At 46.8% G+C, this 25,336-nt stretch overlaps 1 protein-coding gene across 1 annotated transcript in view; it reads right to left on the minus strand.

The window, feature by feature from the left end:
• LOC138825607 (bMERB domain-containing protein 1) overlaps positions 1–11,859 on the minus strand; it is a 44,007-nt gene extending 32,148 nt beyond the window's left edge. Inside the window, exon 1 of the mRNA XM_070020302.1 lies at positions 11,590–11,859. Within this exon, the coding sequence (XP_069876403.1) occupies positions 11,590–11,695 (106 nt within the window). The 5' untranslated portion in view covers positions 11,696–11,859. The remainder of the gene's footprint in view (positions 1–11,589) is intronic.
• Positions 11,860–25,336: the final 13,477 nt, after the last annotated feature.

A 25,336-nucleotide genomic window follows, 5' to 3' on the forward strand; every position in this document is an offset into this window, starting at 1 on the left:
ATCAGGGACCTGAAAACAAACCACAACCAACCACAACCCTGGCCCCAAATCTCTGAAACCATGAGAAAATATAAGCCTTGCCAGGCGCCAGTGGCTCACACCTGTCATCCTAGCTACTCAGGAGGCTGAGATCTGAGGATCACGGTTCAAAGCCAGCCTGGGCAAGAAAGTCCGTGAGACTCTTATCTCCAATGAACCACCAGAAAACTAGAAGTGGCGCTGTGGCTCAAGTGGTAGAGCGCTCGCCTTGAGCTGAAGAGCCGAGGGACAGCGGCCCAGGCCCAGAGTTCAAGCCCCACAAACAAACAAGCAAACAAATATATATATATATATATGTGTGTGTGTGTGTGTGTGTGTGTGTGTGTGTGTGTGTGTGTGTGTGTGTATATATGTATATATATATATATATATATATATATATATATATGCCTTTACTCTTTTAAGTTGTTTGTCATCTTGGTGATTTTGTCATAACAACAGAAGGCCAACTATTACACATTATTTCTTCTCATGGGCCTCCATCTCCTACTGCCTGGCTCGTGGGAACTATGGGTAAATTTCTACAGCACACAGTGGGCTGGTGCTTTGGGAGACACGTGAGCTACATACAGACAGTTCAGTTCATCCTGTTTTCCTTTTTCTAGCAAAAGAGGATACATTGACCACAGCGGCTGGCCCAGCAAATCATGAATGGTGCGTGCATCTCCCTCGTCGGTGATGACGATGGTTGTGAAGGTTGATAGCGGCATCCGTGCCTTTTTCATCGTCTCCGTCCCATTGGGTATTTAGCTTAGGGAGAGCAGGCAGGCGTTGGGTCACGCGTGGTTGGGTGGAGAAAGTCATTTCTTAGGAAGACAACTCAGTCTGATCAAATGGGTTCAACTGGATTTCTTATTAGTCCTTAGGACAAGCGCCTGCCCCTGTGCTGAGATTTCTACTCGGATTGTAATGGCGAGGTGGAGGAGGAAGGTGATTGTATTAGAAATGACTTGGGATTGAACTCAGAGCCTCACACTTGGGAGAGAAGCACTCCAGCTTTCCCTCCCCCCGCCCCCCCCAGTTATTTTGAGATCATATCTGCCCAGGCCTGGGTCTGGAACGCTATCTACTATAGCATGCCATCACACCCAGTTTCTTCTGTTGAGATGAGTCTCATGGAATTTTCTGCCCCCCTCTATCCTGCCAGTATAATCCTTCCAATCTCTGAGATTACAGACAGATGCCACCACTCTCTGCTCTTGGTTGGGATGGGGTGGTCTTGCACGTATGCCCTGCCGGCCTCAAACATGAACCATTTTTACTCCATGTCAGGCTGCCAAAGTAATAGCAAGGAGTGCAGAGACAGACAGACAACTGGAATACCTCGTTTCTCAGTACAGCTCTGTTCCAAGGAATTCGGGAACATTAAAGAAAGAATAACCAATGTGTCCTTCCTTCTCCCCAACCTCATCAAAAAGAACTGCTCATTGCTGTTCGCCAGCAATGGATGGGTGACTGGCTGGCTGGCTTCTCTCCTTTCCTAGCACACCTGGGGATGGGGTTAGAGCGTCAGCCGGGCTCTCCACACATCCAGATCACGATCCCAGAGCCAGGGTGGCGGGTATTTCTGGTCACCCTCCTGCAGCATTTCCTTTGTTCTAAAGTGGAACTGACCGTTCCTCCTTCGCGGTGTAGCAAGTGGGAAACTTACTGGGGAGGAACACCCAGGAAAAGCAAATCCCTGTTGCTTGGGAGAGTTCTCTTTACACATCACAAAGCTTGTGATTGTGTTTCTCTTGGCTCCATCCTGAGCATGTCCAACCCTCTTGATGGCCTCTGTGTGTGTGTGTGTGTGTGTGTGTGTGTGTGTGTGTGTGTGTGTGTGTGTGTGTGTGTGTGTGTGTGTACCTGTGTACACAGAAAACGGAGACATCTGTAGGAACTAGGAACTACGTTGGAACTAAGATGGGCTTGACTATCTGAATCTGGAACTCAAGTGTTTAGTGCTTGGGGTGTAGCTTAGTGATTCTGTGGATTCCATCTTTTGTTACTCCCTTTCCCCCTCTCCCCCCCCCCCACAGATGTGTGGATAAACCCATGTTCCAATCCTAAGTGGAATATGATTTTGCAATAAGTTGCCCTGATATCTGCTCCAACACAGATGAGTCAAAAGCATCACGCTAATGACGCCAGCCAGACACTCAAGGTCACAGGCTCTGTGAATCACACTCAGATAAAATATCCCAAGTAGGTTAAAGACAGAGATGCCGAAAGCCAGGAAAGCTAAAGATTTGAGGTTTGTAACATGCTACCCTAAAATATGCACCTTGGCATTTGAGAAAGCAGCAAAGGAAGGTCACTTTGACCTTCACATGTGACAGGTGTCCTGTCTTGTCCCCAAAGGAAAGAAATGTCCACACAGGGCATCAAGAATATGAGCAAGCCGGGCAGCAGCGGCTTACACCTGTCATCCTAGCTGCCGAGGATCGAAGTTCAAAGCCAGCCCAGGCAGGAAAGTCCATGAGACTTTTATCTCCAATCAATCAGAAAAAGCTGGAAGTGATGCTGTGGCTCAAATGGCAAAGTGCTAGCCTTGAGTACAAGGAGGCTCAGGGACAGCGCCCAGGTCCAGAGTTCAAACCTCAGGGCTGGCAAAAAAGAGAATGTGAGCAAACAGGCCTGGCTAAGTGTCCCCTCCTTAGTCCCCCAAGTCTCCTCCTTCAGCTTTTCGAAGCCTGTTTGTGAGCCAGACGCCTGGCTCACGCCTATACTCCTAGCTACTGACATCTGAGGAACATGGTTCAAATCCAGCTGGGGCAGGAAAGTCTGTGAGACTCTTATCTCCCATGAAACACCAAAAAGCCAGAAGTGGAGCTGTGGTTCAAGTGGTAGAGCACTAAGCCTTGAGCACAGCAGCTCAGGGATAGCGACCAGGCCCTGAGTTCAAACCCCACAACTGGTACAAAACCAACTAAACAACGAAAGTTGTTTGTCTTCCACCACAGCCAAACACAGTGGCTACTGGATTCTTTTTTTTTTTAAGCGACTCCACTCCAGCCTGTGTGGTCTCGCTAGCCCTGTGCGAGTCGATTCTGCTCTTCTCTGTGTGTGTGATCAGGATGCCCTGGGAATGATCCAGGGTATTACACGTGGTGGTGATGAGCTAGGAGACACATGCTTTACTTGTGTCACTCATCTAAACACAGAAAGAGCTAAGCAGAGGTAGATCCCCAGAGACCGCTGCCCAAGGTTAAAGGTCAGGGAGGCCATGCCTAGTCATGCTAACGGAGAGTGTTAATCTAACTGTCACATCAAGAAACAGCCATCAAAGCCATGAAGCGAGACTACAGCCAACTCGATTGTGGACCTTGAACTCAGGGCACTGTTCCCGAGCTCTTTTGCTCAAGGCGAGTGCTCTACCACTTTGAGCCACAGTTCCATTTGCAGTTCTTGAGTGGCTCATTGGAGGTGAGAGTCTCATGAGGACTTTTCTGAGGCTGGCCTCGAACCAGGATCCTCAGACTGCAGCCTCCTGAGGAGCTAGGATTACAAGCGTGAGCCACCAGCGCCCGGCTGATGATTTGTTTTTGGAAGTTTACCAAACACCATGCAATCATTTGCACCTCAGCTCCATGGATTAGCAGGTACCTGCTGCAGCAATGAGAAGCTGGTTGATTGAATGTGAAGCTCCGAAGGGCTGGGCAGTGCTCTGGAGCCTGGGCCTGGGAAATGCACAGGAGCGGGCACTCAGACTCTCTGGACACGGCCTTGCAGCAAGACAGAGGCTCATAATTGTTCTCAGTTTAGCCCATAAAGCCGCGCTTGACCCTATTAAGACTCATCTCAAAGGCCAGCGAACACGCTCCCGTGGCAAAATAACAGAATTAATCTCTCGACAGCATTTAGCTATGAGGGTGAGGCAGCGGCCTTGATTCTGTTTTGGGAGGACTGGGAGAGAAAGGATCTTTCAGGGCCTGTGTCTCCGTGATTGGAAACAGGGACTATTTTCACTAGACCTAAAATCAGCAGAACTCAATGATCATCTGGCCCTTATTCCAAATGCTACTGTGCCTACAAGGGTATTACAGACAAGGCCATCAGTTAATATGTAATGGACAGATACATGGAGGATGGAGGATGGATAGATGTATGGATGTAGGGGTGGGTAGATGGGTGTGGATAGGTGGGTGGGTGGATAGATAGTTGGGTGGGTAGATGGTTAGGTAGGTGGATGGATGAATGGGTGGGTGGGTAGATGGATGGATGAGTGGGTAGATTGATGGATGAATGGATGGATGGATAGGTGGGTGGGTAGATGGATGGATAGATGGGTAAGTGGGTAGATAGATGGATGGATGGGTGAATAGGTGGATGGATGGATGGATGGATGGATGGATGGTTTGGTGATGGATGGACAGATAGACCAATAGGTGAATGAATGAATGACCTGTTTGGAAACGTAATTCATGTCATGCACTGTAGTGATCTTCCATCTTGGATTTTCTGGAGCCCATCTAGTTGAGCTCTTCGACGCAGTGCCACCAGCAGCTTCTCCTCAGCCTGCTCTGTGCATGTTGCCACATACCCTGAACGGACTTAATCCCGCCAGCTTCAGTACCATTTGGTGACATGTATATGGTAGATGCTACCCTGCCAGAGTTCCCCTACTTCACTATGGAACGATGGGACTGACTATGCCCATTTCAAGGATGAGAAAACCAAGGTTTAACACTAGGAAGCAGCAGTGTTGGGAAGGAAACCCAGTAGGCACCCACATGGGAGCTACTACATAGTAGGCCTCTTCCACAAATGAACAGTTAAGGAAAGAATGAATTGCCTCTTTTTTTTTTTTTTGTCAGTTGTGGGGCTTGAACTCTGGGCCTGGGCGCTGTCCCTCAGCTCTTCGGCTCAAGGCTAGTGCTCTACTACTTGAGCCACAGCGCCACTTCCGGCTTTTTCTGCTTATGTGGTGCTGAGGAATTGAACCCAGGGCCTCATGCATGCAAAGCAAGCGCTCTACCACTGAGCCACCTTCCCAGCCCATGAATTGGCTCTTAAAGAGGGACTTGTGAGTAGTGGTCTGAGAACTTCTACTTGTGCTGACTCCCATCCCCAGCTCCTCTTTGTAACAGGGAATCACGTGGGAACCACACAGGCCCCCAGACTCCCACAACCCAGAAGCCAGCAGAGCCAGATTTCATTACGCTGAGGGGGAAAGAAGCAGGAAATAAAAGCAAACAAAAATCGGGCTCACTGAGGACTCTGGCGGTTGAAATCCTTCCTGCCTCCGGCTGCAAGTTCACCCCCCATGCCCTTCCCTCCTCCCTTCCCCTCTGGAAATTCTACTCAGCCTTCTGGCTCAAGGCAAATAAACACTCCTCCTGGCTTCCTGTCTGGAGTCTCCCCCTGAAAGCCAACCTTGGCTGAGCATGGAGGCTCATGCCTATAATACTAGCTACTTGGAAGGCTGAGATCTGAGGATCATGGTTCCAGGTAAAGTCCATGAGAACACCCCCCACCACGACTACCACACACACCTCAACCAATAGCTGGGTGGGGTGTGGCTGTCATTCAGATAGGATGTGAAGCCTAAAATAAGAGGATCGCAGTCCGGGCTTCCATTTTAAAAAACAACCAGCAGTGTACCAAGGATAGCAGATGCAGACAGAAGCACTTGGTGTCCAAGAAAGCACCACAGGAGACTTCTTAACTCCCCAAACCCCAGCTGCCCAAAGAGGGGATGAGAATCCTGCACCAAGCAGAGAGATTGTTGGAAGAACTGACTGAGCTCAACTCAGCTAAACTCATGCTCTGCCATTACTATTACTAAGTGTTTAAGAACTAATCAGAGGCCAGGAATAGGCTCCATTGATTGTTGTCCTTCCATGACCACATTTAGAAGCAAACGCTTATTTAAAACGAAGCACAAAGTTATAAAAAAAACATCAGTGGATTTGTTCAAAATTACCTCCTAGACTAAATCACCACATTCGCATGCTTCCAATCCTGCTCTTTAGCTTCCTAATAGTTTGCAGAGCGAGTTATCTAGCCACCGGAGCAGGGACTGCCATGTCTTTTCATTCTCTCTGTGTCTCTGTCTCTGTTTCTCTGTGTCTGGTCCTAGGCAGACACTCTACCACTTGAGCCCCGCTCCTCATTCTTAACTCCTTTGCTTTGCAGGTAGGAGCTTGTGCTTGTACCCAGGGCTGGTGTCAAACTGTGATCTTCCTATCTTCCCTACTTCCTAAGTAGTTGGAATTATAGATATACCTCATGATACCTGACCGAGATTGTCATGTACACACTCATGTGTGCCAGCACACACGCACACACGCACACATGTGCACACACACACACAATTTTTTGGCCCTATTTGTATTTGAATTCCTGGCCTGTCCTTGCTAGGCTGGTGCTCTACCACTTGAGCCACGCCTCCATCCCTGATTTTCACTTGTTATTTTTGTTTGCTTGTGTGTTTTGGTCAGTTGTGAGGCTTGAACTGTGGGCCTGGGTGCTGTCCTTGTGCTCTTCAGCTCAAGGCGAGCGCTCTATCTCTTGAGCCACAGCACCACTTCTGGTTTTTTAGTGGTTCATTGGAGATAAGAGTCTCACAGACTTTGCTGCCTGGGCTGTCTTTGAACCGTGATCCTCAGATCTCAGCCTCCTGAGTAGCTAGGATGACAGGTGTGAGCCACTGGCGCCTGGCTCACTCGTTATTTTTGATAGAGTGCTTTACTTTCCACCAGGTGGATGCCTGAGCCATGGTCTGACAATGTTATACGTTCGGTCATCGCTGGGCTGATAGACGAGCACAGCTGCACCTGGTGTCCGTCTGAGGTATCTCTAATTTTTTTTTTCTGCCTATACTATCTTGGAACCACGATCCTCCCAATCTCAGCTTCCCATGTAGCTTGGGATGTAGGTGGACGTCACTGTGCCCAGCTATGGGTTGAGAAGCTTTTCTGCCTGGGCTTTTCCTGGAACCGTGGTCCTCCCAATCTGTTTGAAGTCAGCCAGTTTGAAGCCAGCCCAGGCAGAAAAGTCAGTGAGACTGATCTCCAATTAACCAGCAAAAAAACGGAAGTAGTGGTATGGCTCAAAGTGGTAGAGCACTAACCTTGAGAAGAAGAGCTTAGGGCCCAAGCCCCAAGTTCAAGTCCCATGACTGACCAAATAATTTAAAAAGCTAGAAGTGGAGCTGTGGCTCAAGTGGTAGAGCACCAGCCTTGAATGAAAGAGCTAAAGGACAGCACACAAGCCCTCAGTGCCCTAGTAGCAGCATACACATATTCGCACACATACACACACACACACACACACACACACACACACACACACACACACAGAATACTATTACTAAAAGTAAAATAGTAAAAGCAATCTCAAATTGCACAGATGAAAACAAATAGAAACCTTTCACTAAGAAGATTTGGGATACATAGATTGTCAAACAATCCATATTATTTCTGGCTCTGCCTTGTTTATAAGCAGGAAACACCGGCGCATTTAATGATCTGTTTGCTAGTCTGAACACATCCTTAGACTTTTAAATAACAGTCATCTCCCTTGGGCCTGGGGAAAGCTTGCTGCCTGCGCCTTCTCTTCCCAGCCCATTTACTTCTAGCTTGATGTTCTTGCCTCTTGGCGTTCTGACCTGGCTAGCACAGACACCTGTCCCGACCATCTTCCTTTAAGGGACATTCAGATTTGCCAAGAAATGACCGCAGCACCCCCACAATCACGCTTCTCAGAAGCCCGGCGGTTTTCCCAAAAGCCACCTTGTCTTCATGTCTCCTTCAATTCATCACAGTTGGTTGCAAGCAGTATTTTTCTATACCTCACCACACTGAGATGTCACTGTGCATTTTTTCCAACTGAGTTTTAAGAACAACAACAAAAAAACCAATACAAGATTTAAAAAAAACAACAATAACACAAAACAATGTCACTGCTGTCCCAAATCACTGCCAACAGGGCTAAGCACAATGGCCTAGAATCTGTTTCAAATACAAAAAAGGTCCTAGAGGCTCACCCGAGACCCTGGTTCCATTTCCCCAGCATTGCAACAGAAAACCAAGAAGCCAATGGTGATGAAAAGCCTTTCCCCACGCATTCCCCACAAAACAGGTGGGGTGTGTACACAGTCAGTACCCCAAACTTACAGGTAAATGGCAGCGATGGGAATCTGTGGCTGGCAACCTTGGAAGGATCTCTGCAAACACTGCTGGGGGTCTCTCACTCAAGACTTCTTAGGACAAGCACTGGGCCTGAGGGAGCGTGTACAAGTGCCATGTCCACATATGGACACTCCAAAGACTGAGCAGCAAACTCCCCTCCCCACACTTCAGAGTTCAAACGGTGCTATAGCGCATCATATCAGCTCTTCTCTAAAAGCAGTAGTTGACAGGCAGGACAGCATCTGATGCAGCATTAACAACTCATTAACAACTCATGTTACACAATCTCTCCGTGTGTGTGTGCGTGTGTGTGCGTGTGTGTGTGTGTGTGTGTGTGTGTGTGTGTGTGTGTACTAGTACTAGAGCTTGAACTCAGGGCCTGGGTGCTTACCATGCTTTTTGTTTGTTTTTGCTTGAAGCTGGTCTCTATCACTGAGCCACCCATCACTTCTAGCTTTTTGCTGGTTAATTGGAGATAACAGTTTCACGGACTTTGTTTTTTTTTGGGGGGGAGGTGTGGGGTTTGTGCTGGCTTTGAACTGAGATCTATAGATCTCAGCCTCCTGAGTAGTTAGGGTTTACAGGTGTGAGTCACCAGTGCCCAGCTCTATTCTTTTTAATTTATACATATTTGATGTCCTGCCTAAAAGAGTTAACAATATGTCTTCTTTTTCATGGGTGATTTCTATTCTCCAGTGTTTCCTGCACTGGTGCATTGGTTCAGTAACTGTTATGCCCTTGAGTTGATCGTATTAATTTTCACACTTCGTTAATAAATAAATAGAGGCTCAGATTTGTGGAATGGATCCTCTGTGAGTTGTGTGCTCCTATAAAGCTATTTTAGTAAAACAAAAAAAAATGCTTGCAGAGGTGAGAAGAGCCTAGAGACCAAAACTTGCCAGATTTATGGTTCAAAAATGGGACTTGGTCTTGTGATTTGAAGAGATCTAAAAATTGAATGAAGAAAAGGAGGTAATAGATTGGGGAGTGGTGTAAGGCAAATTAAACTCTGTGATCTTATATTGGCCTGGGAAATAAGCTTCAGAATCATTAAAGGTTTAGAAGAGGAAGAGTGAAAAGCTTTCCTCCAAGCCTGGTGCCCAGTGGTTCACATCTGTGATCCAAGCTACTCAGGAGGCGGAGATCTAAGGATTTCGGTTTGAAGCTAGCCTGGGCAGGAAAGGCTGTGAGACTCTTATCTCCAATTAACCAGCTTAAGTGTCAGAATGCCAACCTTCAGTGAAAAAAGCTAAGAACAGTGCCTAGGCCCTGAATTCAAGCCCCAGGACCAACACACACACACACACACACACACACACACACACACACACACACACACACACACACACACACACACACACACACACACACACACACACACACACAGAGTCCTTCTTCCTAAATTTTAACAGTTTGTAGCCTCGGAATCAGAAGTACAAAATCCTCAGGGGCTACTGGTAACAATTGGGTGCTGGCTGCAGTTTTTCTTTAGCTCTGATTTTTTTCTCCCTAATAAAATGGTGAGAAACCAAAAAGCTCTAAGTGTGTTTATTTAGGGACTGTCCAACACAGCAGTTCTAGTTCTGGAGATGGCTCTCTGTGATTCTTTGGGAAGGATCAAAGAAAGTTCTTCTATAGTAAATACTGTATGTATTCTGTAATCTATGTAATAATTTACACATGCACACAGAATGTTAATAATATATATCAGGCACTTATTTTGAGCTCTCCATACACAGTCTTCTTTTTTTCTGTTCCCAATATATCCAGAAGGTAGACATGGTTTATTATCTCTACTTACAGAAAACAGGGACAGAGGGACACTTAGAAACACATCTAACATCACATGGTTCACGTGGAGGAGAGTGAGGTCTCAAACCAGGGCTTCCTGGTGTTCTTGGGTCTTCAGGCTGCCTAGCTTTTTCTCTGCAAAGCCCAGCACTGTTCCAGAAGATTGCATACTTGTAAAGCGAATGGTCAGCTTCTGGGACTCTCACTAACCTGGCCCCAAATCCTGGCTCTGCTACGGAACAGTCAAGTGTCCTAATAGGTACTAGTTTCTTCAGACAGGCCCAGAGGAGTGAGAATTCCACAGGAGCTGCTTTGGGGAGTTCAAGGAGATGCTACATTAAAGGTTCTTTGCAGGGGATGTTAACCCAACTGTAAAAGGTGACCATCCTTGTTTTAATTTTGAGCTTGTGAGCCACAGAGAGCATCAGTTATGCCAAAGCACCAACGCCAAAGAGTTTGGGAAGGATAAGAAAAAGATGAGGAAGGACCCATCTTTTAAAAATAAGAAAAAGGAAGTGGCGCTGTGGCTCGAGTGGTAGAGCGCTCGCCTTGAGCTGAAGAGCTCAGGGACAGTGCCCAGGCCCAGAGTTCAAGCCCCATGACTGACCAAAAATAAAAACGTTTAAAAAAAAAAAAAAGGAGGACAGAAAAGAAAAGAAGGAAAAAGGTTGACAGCATTATGGCATCCCTCACAGCAGGGGAGAGAAACAAACACATTGGAGTGTGATTTTCAACTTGAATACAGTTCAGCCAGTCCAAGAAGATACTCTGAATTCATGGTACCAGAGATAGAGAAAGCAAGCATGCACAAACATACACACACACACACACACACACACACGTGTGTGTGCATGCACACACATGCACACATTTTCTTCCAGGTAGAGACCGGAAAAGGAATACATTTCCAAGACTTTCCCCAACAGAACCCTTAGTGCTAGCGAACAGCACTGAGCCAGGTCACCCAGGGTCATTCCAGGGAGCCATGGGGTCCCAGGCAAGGGAGAGGGTCTTTCTCACCCTGATAGTCAGGGGGAAGGGGCACACGGGAGCAGGGGAGGTGTGGGAGGTTGGCAGGGGCAGCTGGTAGCCCTGGGCCCTTGGGGGGAGCTGCCTTTCCCCTTTAGCTGAGTTTCAGCTATTGTGTCCTATTCATTAGAAACAAAAATCCTTTATTTGGGAATGCTGTGCACAACCCCACCCCCAAAAAAAAGCACCATTAAGAGAAGGATACACACAGCAGATCTGTTTTAGAGGCAGAAATTAACTCCAGGAGGAAGGAAAGGTGGAGGGGGGGTGTCTTCAGGACTGACCTCCTCCTCCCCTCTCCCCCTGCCCCCTCCGTGGACACTCCCCCCTTCTCCAGCCACCACCACCCCTCCCCCCCCCCCCCCCCCCCCCCCCCCCCGCGCAAGCATCCGTGCAGGGGAGACCTGGGGCTCGGGAAGTCCAGCCCTGGGCCAGGCTGAGCTGCCTGGTGATTCCTGGGCAAAGCCCAGCCCAGGCTGCCGCTTTGTTCGCAGGGAGAGCGGGCTGTGGCATCCCTGCGCACCCGGCACCGCCAGCCAGCCTGGGAGGGCGGTGTCCCGCGGGATGGGGGGCCCACCCCCCCACGCCTGGACCCCCCCTCCCCACCACTCACATCTCCCGATGCCCTCCGCTCTCCACGCCGTCTCCTCCACCGCCCCATAGCGCCTCAAAGGTTTCTCGGCTTCCAGATGGGTGGATAAAGATTGCTTTAACTCCATGGCTGAACCCCGCCTTGCAGGTCGAGGGGTTCCCCCTCCCCTTCCCCCTCTACTCCATCCCTGCCTCGGGCTGCAGAGAGAGAGAAGCGGGTCCAGCCAGCAGCGTTTTAAGGGGCTGGGCGCTCCTGACAGCTCCGCTGCTCCATCTCTTCCTCCGACTGGTACCCAAGGTGGGGGGGGGGGAGGAGAGGGATGCAGGGCGCATGCGCAGTAGCGGAGCTGGGGAGACTCTGGGGGCTGGGGAAGGAGAAAGAGAGGGCAGATGCCCAACTCTCAGAACAACAACAAACACAAGTAAAATAAAACCAGGCAAAGAAGTGAGATCAGGGCTTCGGCCGCCCGAACTGAAGCTGAAAGCTGAGCTTGGCATTGGAGGGGTGGGGGGGTGGGACTGGGCTGGAGGGGGGGGCTTGTGAGCTGTCAGCAGGCTGGTAGGGTTTTGGTGGGATTGGTGGGCCTGGCGGGCCTGGTAAGCGCTCTCCCTCCCCTCCCTCCCCACCTCTATCTTCTCCCCCCACCTCTCTCCGCGATGGATCCCTCTTTCTAAAAGTGTGGGCAAGCTAAGTGTGACCCTTGATCTGTGTTCTGTTGAGCTTTGTGGGGATTCCTGTAGTCTGCTCATGGGTGTGATTTGAATATGAAATTACACACACACACACACACACACACACACACACACACCTTCATTGACTTTGCATTTGCATGGACCTGAGATGGAGGGAGAGAGAGATGAGAGGGAGACTAAGGGGAGAGGGGGGAGAGAGAGATTGATTTTCAACACTGGGACAACAAAACTATTTCGGACATGGGTCTCTACTTTCTAGGAACCTGGTGATTAATTCTACTGACAAAAGATGGAAGCATTAACAACATAAAGTGGGCCAGGTGCTGGTGGCTCATGCCTGTCTACTCAGGAAACTGAGCAATGATCAGAGGATTGCAGTTCAAAGCCAGTCTGGGCAGGAAAGTTTGTGAGACTTTTATCTCCAATTAACCACTAGAAAACCGGACGTGGAGCTGTGGCTTATAGTGGCAGAGCACTAGCCATGAGCACAAAGGCTCAGGGATGGCACCCAGGCCCTGAGTTCAAGCCCCACTACTGACCAAAAAAAAATTTTTAAGTTATTATCAATAATGAACTTCTATATAGCTCAGGGGAGAACAAGGAAATGCCATACAAAATCCTAAAATATTTAGGACTAGATAACAATAAGGGTACTATATATTAACATTAATAAGTTGTTTGGTTTGGGGTTTTGGTTTTCTGTTTGAGACAGAATCCAGCTATATTGCTCAGGCTGGCTTCAAACTTCTGGGCTCAAGTAACCCACATTATTAGTTCTCTTTATTTGTGACTCCATATCCAGCCCTTGGCAACCATTAAGGCTGTGTTTCCCCGCACACATTTCCTATTCTGGAGATTTCATAGGAATGAGATCACAGTGCATGGCCCTTGGGCCTAGCTCCTATCACTTTATCATACTCTTGTTGAGGTTTCCCAGATGTTGTAGCATTAGTGGTTCTTTGTTTCAGGACTGATTAATATTCCATTGTATGACAGAGCCAGATTTTGTCTATCCATTCAGCCACTGGTGGATAATTTGAGTGATTTCTACCTTTTGGCTATTGTGAATCATATTCCCATAAATACTTCCATGCTAGTATTTATTTGACTGTTTGAAATTCATACCTAGGAGGAGAATTACTAGATTACCTGGCGATTCCCAGTTTAACTTAATTTTTTTGTTTTTGAGAAATGGCCAAACTGCTTCCACAGCAGCTGAAGATTAGATTCCCTCAGCAACGTAGGAGACAAGCAATTTCTCCATAAGATCACTAAGAGTTATTTTTCATGTGCTCTTCTTTCTCTTTGGTATGAAGCAGTATTTCTTTGTGGTTATTCATTGGGATTTCCCTAATGATAAATGATTGATTAGGTTTCATTGCATCTGTCTGCTGATCATCCATAGGTGTACCTGCTTTGGAGAAATAACTGGTGATTTTATATAGTAGAATACTCCGTGACACTGAAAAAGATAAAACTATCACCCCCATAAAAGGATAAGCCAAGAAATATGGGTTCAGGGATCTTTGTTGTGCTACTTTTACTATTTATTCTCTATGTTCAAAAAACTTCCCTCTGGGCACGAATAGCTCATGCCTATCTGTAATCCTGAGGAGGCTGAGATCTGAGGATCCTAGTCCAAAGTCAGCCCAACTGTAATACAAATAAAAGAAAATAACTTTTATTAACTTTTCCACAAATAAAAATGACCCATAGCCAGGTGCCAGTGGCTCACACCTGTCATCCTAGCTACTCAGGAGGCTGAGACCTGAGGACTGGGTGCTGAGGGACAGCACCCAGGCCCAGACTGGCCCACGACTGACACCCCCCCAAAAAAGACCCATAACACACAAATTATGCATGATTTTTTTAATTGCACATAATCTGGGTACAATAGCATTTATATTTTCAAACCCCGGGCATTACACACCAATACTAGTCTCCAAACATCATCAAAATACTGATGGTGACCTCCTACAGCTGTCATGAGAATTAGTGATTTCCTGGATTCTCCAATGTGCCTACCGATTAGTATGTATTCCTTTTAGAATCAGAGGAAAAGGTCAGTAATTTTCATTTTGCAGTATGGGAGTTTTAACTCAAGGCCTTGAACTTGCCAGGCAAGCCACCAACCACGTGAGCCATACCCAGTCCTTCAGCTTTTAGTTTGATTTTTTTGGGTCGCTCGTGGAGCTTGAACTCTGGGTCTGGGCCCTCAGATCTTCAGCTCAAGACTAGGGCTCTACCACTTGAGCCACAGCACTACTGGTTTTCTGGTGGTTTATTGAAGATAAGAGTCTCACAGACTTTCCTGCCCGGGCTGGCTCTGAACCGTGATCCTCAGATCTCAGCCTCCTGAGTAGCTAGGATGACAGGCGTGAGCCACCAGCAGCCCAGCTCAAGAGATCGTTTCCTTTAGCATGTTCAAATCAGCTCTCCTGAGCAGCTGTTGTCTTATCATTCAGAAAGAAAAGGGGGTGGGAGAAGGGAATAAATTCAGTGTCTAAAGCTGTGAGAGTCATAGAACTCTGCAAGACTAAGGAACAAAGCAAAGCCAGCTGCCTTAGGGGCCAGAACCCTGTCTGTCTGCATTAGTTAAGGACGATAGAATACTTCAAGCTCAATAACTGGCGGAGGCAACCATCTGTGTGGCATGATTAAGAGCCTCCTCCTGGCCTAGCTCCCCAGCCTGGCCCAGCGCCTCAGCTCTGCTGGGAATGCCAAGGACTGGAAGGGACGCAGGCCGAGCACACAGAGCCGGAGCAGCAGGGGACAGTGTGAGATGCTTTCATCACTGTCATTATAGTTGATTGAAAAGAAGAGGAATGCGATATCACCCAGCTAACTTCATACTTTTTTCCGACATGTTGGCAGTTTCCAAGATCCATGACATCGAGCTTCTCAGAGCAGCATGGCTTTCAAAACAACAACAACAAACAACAAAACGCTGTCTTTGAAATCTGGAGGATCTCTCTCTAAGTCTTGATGCCATCCCTCCGCAATGATGGTGACCCTGAATGACCCTGAATGACCTATCACTTTATCTGAGCCCCAATTTCTTGCTCTTTCCAATTCTAGCCAAGCACTGTGGTACATGCCACCCTGTCCCCGCCATTATTTAGAGTTCAGAGCCATTCCTGACAGGCAAGTAAGTCCACCAGAATCTTATCTCCAGCAAAAAGTCAGAAGTAGGGCTGTGGCTCAAGCAAGTAGAGCACTAGCCTTGAGCAAAACAGCTAAGTGACAGCACCTAGGCCCTGAGTTCAAGCCCCAGCATGGGCATAAAACAAAACACATAACAAGACACTACATTTGTAATGATTCTTGCAGGTAACCTGGAAGTGACTTAAAGTGTGTGGGAGTAACTGGCCTCTACAGTACGTTAGCATATAGAATAGCACCTGTGCACAGGTGACAGACAGATATTATGCCACTTTACATGGGAGACTTGATTCAATGTGGGTTTTGTCATTTGCAGGGGAGGAAAGGTCCTGGCATCCCTCCCACGCCCCCCATAGACACTACAAGACAGCTAGTCCTACTGTGTGCAATTGGTCCTACTATGTGCCTTCAAGCTTGCAAATATAGGACCTCATTTGAATGCTGACTCCACGGAAGCAGAGACAAGTTGAGCTGCTCAGCCAAGGCTCACAAAACTAGTCTGCACAGCCCCAGTGCCGCAAGGCCCATCTCTCAGAATTCTTCTTCCTATTATTAGAAAACATTCCCTTGTGGAGACCTTAGGGATTCGGCAAGGGAAATATTGCATTACTGTAATATGACTCATCAGCCCGATTTAATATTACCTATTCATTATGACACAATGATACTTGCCTGAAGTGAGGAAAGGTGGTTGGCTTCTCCCGGGGCCTGGGTAGACACGGATCGCCAAATGGTAAACATGGTACATGGCATGAACAACACACACCATCAAGAGGGGGAAAAATTTTTTTTTGATGACTCAATATTTATGGGGTTGAAAATATGGGCATAATTCTGATCAGCATCTAGGGGACGCTGACTCATAGTAAAAAACGTTTGTTGTGGCCATGAGAATGCAATTGGAAAATTGAATCGCACTCTGCTCCATCAAGTATTACTTTCTTGTGTGTGTGTGTGTGTGTGTGTGTGTGTGTGTTTGGTTTTGGTGCTGGGGCTTGAGTTCAAGGCCCAGGGTCTGTCCCTTCATTTTTTTTTTTTTTTTGCTTATGTGGTGCTGGGGAATCGAACCCAGGGCCTCATGCATGCAAGGCAAGCGCTCTACCACTGAGCCACCTTCCCAGCCCCTGTCCCTTCATTTGTTCACTCCACGCTGGTCCTCTATCACTTGAGCTACACCTCTACTTCCAGCTCTTTTTGCTGGTGTATTGGGCATAAGAGTCTCACAGATTTTTCTGCCCAGGCTGGTTTCGAACTCTAATTCTCAGTTCTCATCCACCTGAGTAGCTTGGATTATAGGCATGACCCACCAGCACCTGGCTGAATGTTACTTTTATTAATAGAGAATATGCTAAGGCTGGGAAGGTGGCTTAGTGATAGAGTGCGTGCCTAGCATGCATGAAGCCTTGGGTTCAATTCCTCAGTACAACGTACACAGAAAAAGCCAGAAGTGGTGCTGTGGCTCAAGTGGTAGAGTGCTAGCCTTGAGCAAAAGAAGCTCAGGGACAGTGCCCAGGCCCTGAGTTCAAGACCCAGGATTGGCAAAAAAGAAATAGATAACATGCTAAATATCAAGAAAGATGGAATTAGACCATCTCTGACCAATAGGTCAGACACCAGCATGTAGGTACAAGGGATATTGTTTTGATATTACTTCATTGTGGTTGCTGAGGATAGAACCCAGGGCCTTGTGCATACTAAGCCTCTCCTCCTCTTTCAATGATGGGAAACAGAAAAAAAGCACTGCTAGTCATTATCTCCTGAGCTTACAATTCATGTCTGCTCATTTCCTCAATGTCACCTATGCAATGTTCTACCCAAACCCGGGCTTGCAAACTCAGAGGCCAACAGGGCGGATCGTGTGCACGAATATCTTAGGTGGGTGGTAAGACTGTAGAAAGGGAGATCCACGGTGAGCTGTCCAGGCACCCCAGCACATGGCTTCAAGGAGAAGTCCAGCAGCCCTGTGGCTCCATCTTCCTGGGTTCTCTCCTTGAGCTCTTTTGCTCAGGGCTAACCACTCTACCATTTTGAGCCACAGGGCCACTTCTGTTTTTCCGGTGGTTAATTGGAGATAAAAGAGTCTCATGGACTTTCCTGCCCAGGCTGGCTGTGAACTTTCATCCTCAGCTCTCAGCTTCCTGAATAGCAAGGATTACAGGCGTGAGCCACTGGTGCCCAGCATTCCCCAGTTTGAGATGTCACACACTCAGAGACCTGGCCAGAGGCTGGATTTCTCAAAGGTCCCCACAGACCAGGCGGGGCCACTCATCCCAGGAGAGTGACGTAGAGGTGAGCAGTCACCATGGCAACCCCAATGCGGCCAGGGTGATGTCTTGAAAGTCCTGATCAGAGCTGTGGATTACGGAAGTGAGGGCTCATAGTGCACATAGTTTCACAGTGGTGGTGGTCAAACCTTGACCTGGTTCTTCCTGGCAGGTGTATCTCTGCACAGTCTGGCTGGAGGGCAGGGAGGGGAGAAGCTGGAAGGCAGCGCACTTGAGCTGAACTTCGGAGAAATGAATCAGAGAGGGAACAGGTCAGGGGATTAAAATGGAGTCTGCTAGGGCAAGCACTAGGCAATAACTCTGGAAAGGTTTAAGTCACTGGCTGCAGATGACAGTCACGGCTGTCACTCTGATAATCTAGGGAAGGCTGATGATAAATGATGTGTTGGTTAAAATGTCCCTGAAAATCTGAAGAATTATCTTAGTTACTTCTCCATGCCTTCAGAGCTAATCAACTGTGTTGTGTTGTGTATGTGTGTGTATGTGTATTTTGTACCAATACTAGGCTTAAACTCAGGGCCTAATCACTGTCCTTAGCTGATTTGCTCAAGACATGGTGCTCTACCATTTCAACCAAAGTTCTACTTCCAACTTTTTACTGGTTAATTGAAGATAAGAGTCTCACAAACTTCCCTAGCCTGGGATGGCTTCAAACTGCGATCCTCAGCTCTCAGCCTCCTGAGTAGCTAGGATTACAAGTGTGAGTCACCAGTGCCTGGCTGAGGCACCAATTTCCCCGTCTGTGGACTCAAGTGGAGAGTCAGAGCGTTTAGTAAAAACAGACTCTTAAGTCCATGTTACAAGATTTTTAATATAAAATTTTCTAGGTCTTCAAAGCGTGTGGGTGTCATAAAAGAGCAGACTGGACTGACTGTTGTTTTGTGGGAACTAATGTAAAAAATATAATAATCACAGAATTTCATCGTTTTAGTAATAAAAGAAGGATATAATGCAGAAAAATGGAAGTCCCTACATCTAGGTGACTGTGGTGTGTGCAGCTGTTGGCTTTTTCTAGATAGAGAGTGCTTCCTTCACAGTAACACCCCCCAATTCTATCCAGAGCAACACCAATGGACCAGAAGCTCTGCAGTATAGGACACCCTGAATCCGTACCTGCTTCCCAAACCTACATAAATGGAAACCATTGTAACAAATATTCAGTGAATCGGAGCAGAATCTACTTGTATTAGAAGACTCCAATCCTTGAATAACCAGAGACTGATTTTTACCATTGCCCGTCCCCCAGTAAAATCTCTAGTTTGAGATTTATCTTCACAAGTAAATGCCTTCAATAATCTTGACTTTTAATCAGACTAAACCAAAGGTTACACCTGACCTAATGATGGCTCTAGCTGGCAGTGTATGCAGTCATAGGATGCAGAAATATTCAATTTAAAATACTGTCCTGTCCACTAACCTTTTTCCTAATAAACAGGTTCCCCTTCTTCCAATCAGAACATCTGATACTTGCTCAGAGGTCCCTCCTAAGAGCCTTTGATCTTGCCTCCTCTGATTGGTGGCTCACACCTTTCAGTTGATTGTGGTTGCTAGGTTACTGATGATTCATTTCCCTTCTGACTCTGAAAGGGTTGGGATGAGCTCCATTCAAGGGGGTTTTCAAATAGGGTTTCTCTTTCTTCCATGGCTAAGGCCAATAAGGTTTCAGCCCTGGTGATTGAAGAGTACTGAGCCAGGTCTGGGCCTGCCTGGCTGTATCCTCATGGGAAATAAACAGAAAGGCAATAAGAACCAATTTGTACCTGTCCTGTTCCCCACACCCACACACCCACACACTGTGGCTAGTGCTCACCTGGACCAACTTCGAATCTTGACCTGTCTAGGCCCCATTTGGAGGTTACCTGCCTTGCCCTGCCAAAGAAGTTTCTAGGGAAAGGCACATGACTCTTCATTTATTCTTCACTAAGATTGTTAATCATTGTAGAAGTCATATGCTCCAGCTCTTGAGGACTTTCCTTTGGGCATCTTTCCTTTCAGACATGTTTCTTTTTGTGGATGAATTTCCAAAGTCTGGTTTGAAACTCAGAAATGGATAACTGACTGACTTCTAGATTCCCTGCACGGAGTTTTGACTTTCTCTTCTTTCCCTGGGGCTGGAGAAATGCCATCTGTACAAGAAGAGGTGGAAGGGAATTCAAAGGAATAGCTTTCTTTCTTCCTTCCTTCCTTCCTTCCTTCCTTCCTTCCTTCCTTCCTTCCTTCCTTCCTTCTTTTTTTCTTTCTTTCCTTTCTTTCTTTTTTTTTTTTTTGTTGGTCATGGGGCTTGAACTCTGGACCTGGGCATTGTCCCTCAGCTCTTCAGCTCAAGGCTAGCACTCTACCACTTGAGCCACAGCGCCACTTCTAGTTTTCTGATAGTTTATTGGAGATAACGAGTCTCATGGACTTTCCTGCCCGGGCTGGCTTTGAGCCATGATCCTCAGAGCTCAGCCTCCTGAGCAGCTAGGATGACAGATGTGAGCCACCAGTGCCTGGCTATTCAAGTATTTATTGAGTACATTCTATATATTTCACAGTTGTTTCCCAAAGTCCAGATTCAGGTCCTTTACTGTAAAAGACATTCTGAACACTGCAGGAAGTTTAAAAAGAAAAGAAAAACGACCTCCAGTTTAAATGCCTTTCCTAGAGAATCTAATGCCATCCAGTCAGCTGTAGCTCAATGCTTACAATTATGGCATCCATTCTAAAGGTTAGATGAGGCGTGTTTGATACTATGTAGGTTAAAATCCTGTGAAAGAAAGCTGTGTGGAGCTCAGAAAGGTTTATAAATAGCTTTGCCGAATTCAGGCAGGATCACAAATCTTGTTTCTGAGTTGATACCTACAGGGAGAAAGATGAGGTTTCTAGTGACGTTTAGGAAGGAAAATGTCCACATTGCTGCTTCCTGGTGGCTTTTGCTGAAAAGCACTAACAGCAGGAGAAATACTAGGCACCCTCGTCTCCATTTTTCTGACTTATGTTTGTGTGTGTGTGTGTGTGTGTGTGTGTGTGTGTGTGTGTGTGTGTGTGTGTGTGTGTATGTGTGCATACGTGCTCACATGCCTGTGTGCTGGTCCTGGGGCTTGAATTCAGGGCCTACACGCTGTCCCTGAGCGTAAGGATATAGCTCTTGACTACTTTGAACCATAGCACCACTTCTGGCTTTTTGGTAGTTAACTGGAGATAAGAGTCCCACTGACTTTCCTGCCTGAGCTGGACTGGACCTGCGATCCTCAGATCTCAGCCTCTTGAGTTGCTGGGATTACAGGAATGAACCACTGACACCTGGCTCATGTCCTTTCTCCCGAGCCATTCCCTCCCTCTACTTCGCAGCCTTCTTGTAGTGGACAGGAAGACAGGCGTCAGTGACTCTGAGTGAAACCAGTCATGGGACAGGGAGCCACCAGACCAACTCTGCAAGTGGTCTCTGACCACCAGAACCTGTGCCTGTGCCCTGACCGGTTAACTATGCCTTCCTACCTTTTGCCTGGTCCCTATTTAAACCTAGAGCTCCTGCCAGCCGCCTGGAAGATGGCTGACAATGAACAAACAAAAGTTCTCTCTTCCTGTGGCCGCACCATGCTGTGGTCAGTCTTGTTCTGTATCTATTTTTGGAACATGTGGCCAGTTTTCACGTTGTGTCTGGGATCTGAACCTCCAATTTTAGTGTGGACACCCCCTACTCCTAAGCAAGGTCCAGGCAGAGGAAGAAACAGGGCTTTTGTCCTTTTCCAGGCCGGCGGCAGCAGGCCTGTCCATCCCGAGGGGTTTTAATGGAGTGATGAGGTGGATGGGAGACCAGGACCCTGAAGCAACCAGCCAATGAGGAGCCAGAAGAGCTCATTCGTCTTTTGTTGTACCAGCTTTTGCGTTAGTTTGTGTGGTTGGGAGACAGAGTCTCACAAATGTAGCCCAAGTTGGCTTCGAACTTTTAATCCTCCTGCTACCGCCTTCCGAGCACTGGGGCTTACATGCATGTGCCATCCCTGACTTGAGTAGGTTTTTTTTTTTTCTTTAATTTGGGTGTTTTGACTTTTTTTTTTTTTTTTTTTTTGCCAGTCCTGCGGCTTGAACTCAGGGCCCAGGCACTGTCTCTGAGCTTCTTTTGCTCAAGGCTAGCACTCTACCGCTTGAGCCACAACACCACATCCGCCTTTTTCTGTGAATGTGGTACTGAGGAATCGAACCCAGGGCTTCCTGCATGCTAGGCAAGCACTCTACCGCTGAGCCACCTTTCCCAATCCTGTTTTGACTTCTTTCGTGTGTGTGTGTGTGTGTGTGTGTGTGTGTGTGTGTGTGTGTGTGTGTGTGTGTGTGTGTGTGTGTGAACTCAGGGTCTCACAATCCCCTTAGTTTTCCACTCAAGGCTTGGAGCTCTGCCACCTGAGCTACGGCTCCACTTCCAAACAATGACAAGGTAGTGTAATCTTGTGCATTGGCTAGATTTTCAGTTCTAGGATTGAGGAACGCGAGCTATAAAAGAGAGTAAGGTTCTGGGAGATCCAAGCAAAGGAGAGGTTGATTTTTATAGACAAAGAAGGGCTTGAGAAAAACAGACACAGACACAGCAAGAGAGCTGGTCATTTTAAATTTTCTGAGGCGACAGGGAAAAAGAATAATAGGGGAAATGAAGGATTATCTAACGCCCAGGTATTTCAGGTGATTTCTTTTGTGTAAGGATTAAGAACGAAGGAATTTCACTTTCATACTAATGGAAGTTGGGAAATTGGACTTCTCTCTCTGTTTCTAATCCTGATTTCCTGCAAGGTCAGATAATCAGCTTAGTTTTTCAGCTTGGTCTCCTTCTTTATTCTGGTAAATGAAAATAATGGAAGGCCATTGTTTTGGACCAGGCTCAAAATAAAAATGGAGCTCTTCAGGCTGTGGCTCAAGTGGTAGAGCAGTAGCCTTGAGCAAAAGAAGCTCGGGGCCAGGGCCAGTGGCTCTCGCCTGTCATCCTAGCTACTCAGGAGGCTGAGATCTGAGGATCAAGATTCGAAGCCAGCCCAGGCAGGAGAGTCCATGAGACTCTTTTTTTTTTTTTTTTGTCGGTCGTGGGGCTTGAACTCTGGGCCTGGGTGCTGTCCCTCAGCTCTTCAGCTCAAGGCGAGCGCTCTACCACTTGAGCTACAGCGCCACTTCCGGTTTTCTGGTGGTTTTATTGGAGATAGGAGTCTCGCGGTCTCTCCTGCCCGGGCTGGCTTTGAACCGCGATCCTCAGATCTCAGCCTCCTGAGTAGCTAAGATTACAGGCGTGAGCCACCAGCGCCCGGCTCCATGAGACTCTTATCTCCAATAAACCACTCAGAAAAACGGAAGTGGTGCTGTGGCTCAAGTGGTAGAGTGCTCTCCTTGAACTGAAGAGCTGAGGGACAGCGCCCAGGCCCAGAGTTCAAGCCCCACTACCAATTAAAAAAAGAAGCAGCAGCTCAGGGGTGGCACCCAGGCCCTGAGTTCAAAGTAAAATAAAATAAAAATAAATGCTTGACGAAATGAGTGGCTGAATGAATGGTATTATAGAAACATTCATCTGAACTTCTTGAACAGATGGCATTCACCCAGTCTTAGGGAAAGACGAGAAAGTCAAAACTCAGGGAATCTAGAAATCAGTCATTAGCTTCGGAATTTCAAACCAGACTTTGGAAATTCATCCACAGAAAGGAAGATGTCCAGATAGTTAATCGTCCAAAGATGTATCTCCGATTGCCAAAAGGAAAGTCCACAAGGGCCGGAGCATAAAACTGCTACAATGATTAATAGACTTGGTGAAGAATAAATGAAGAGCCATCTGCTTTTCCCTGGTAATTTCCTTGGCAGGGCAAGGTTCAAAGTTGGGCCAGGTGAGCACTAGCCACCGTGTATGTGGGGGAGGGGGGGAGCGGAGCAGGTACACATTGCTTCTCATTACCTTCCTGTTTATTTCCCATGAAGATACAGCCAGGCAGGCCCAGACCTGGCTCAGCACTCTTCAATCACTAGGGCTGAAACCTTATTGGCCTTAACCATGGAAGAAAAGAGAAGTCCTATTTGAAGGCCCTGTTGAATGGAGCTCATCCCAACCCTTCCAGAGGCAGAGGGGAAATGAATTATCAGTAGCCTAGCAACCACAATCAACTGAAAGGTGTGAGCCACCAATCAGAGGAGGCAAGAGCAAAGGCTTTTAGGAGGGACCTCTGAGCAAGTATCAGATGTTCTGATTGGAAGAAGGGGGAAACTATCTATTAGGAAAAGCATAGTAGGCAGCAGTAAATAAGTTGTTAATTTCTTTTTACTGTTTGTCGTGTGTGTGTGTGTGTGTGTGTGTGTGTGTGTGTGTGTGTGTGTGTGTGTGTGTGTGTGTGCATGCATATGTGTGTGTTGCTGAGATTAAGGCCTCCCCTTTACTAATAAGCTATACCACAAGTGTAATTTTTATTCTTTCTTCATATTCACAGGTAAAGATTACTTCCTCTAGCAATTGCTTTATAATTTTCTATTTTATATACTGTGTGTGTGCACACATGCATGTACACACAGGTATTAGGACTTGAACTCAGGGCCTGTGTACTGTCCCTTAGCGTTTTCAGCTCACAGATGGGCTTCTACCAATTGAGCCACCGCTCCACTTCCAGCTGTCACAAATTATCTGCCTGGGTTGGCTTCAAACCAGGATCCTCAGATCTCAGCGTCTTGAGTAACTAGGATTACAGGTGTAAGCCACCAACATCTGGCACCTTCTTCTTCTTTTTCTTTTTTTTTAGCATAGTGAAAAAAAACTCATTTCTTCGAGCAAAAATATAATCACTCCCAACTGTTAAGGAATGACTCAAGACATAGATATTTTGCCCTTTAAAATTTCTCCCAGAGGGTTAAATCAACTATGTGCAATCGTTAACTCTATTCAAAAATCCACTCATCACCACCTGCAGAAAATTCTCCACTATTTCTTCTCACACATCTCTTATTGGCTAAAAGCCTAGAAATCTTGTTCTGCTTTAGTATTATTTATCATTATGGAGCAAAAACAGTTTGCAGAAAATTGACAGATTATTATTTCTGTGTGGTGGGTTTATATTTTCCTGTTCAGTTTATTAATTTAAGACTTTATATCCCTTTATTAAGTCCTCTAAATATTATTAAATATCTTTTCTGGCATTCAACCTGAATATTAATTTTTTTCCTCCACTTTTCTTTAGTAACAAAAGCACTAAAACTAGCCTAGCCGAAGGAGGAGGATTGTGAGTTCAAAGCCAACTGAGCTACCTAAGTGAATTCTAGGCCATCCTGGGTTACATAGTGACCCTATCTTAAAAAAAAAAAAGGATTGGTGGTTTACTCCTGTAATCCTAGCAACTCACTGAGATCTGGGGATCATGGTTGGAAATCAGCCCCAGGAGCAAAATGGGTAAGACTCCTATCTTCACTGAGCCAGCAAAAAGCTGGAAGTAGAGTTGTGGCTCAAGTGGTAGAGTTCCAGCCTTTAATAACAACAACAACAAAAAGATAAGGATCAGCCCCCGGCCTTGAGTTCAAACCCCAGTACTCACACACACACACACGCACACGCACACGCACACACACACGCACACACACACACACACACACACACACGGAGAGCAGGCTTATTCTACAAGATCTTTTACTGTTATTGGA

Source organism: Dipodomys merriami, unplaced genomic scaffold (assembly GCF_024711535.1).
Source record: "Dipodomys merriami isolate MVZ:Mamm:240054 unplaced genomic scaffold, mDipMer1.0.p SCAF_138, whole genome shotgun sequence".
Lineage (NCBI taxonomy): Eukaryota > Metazoa > Chordata > Mammalia > Rodentia > Heteromyidae > Dipodomys > Dipodomys merriami.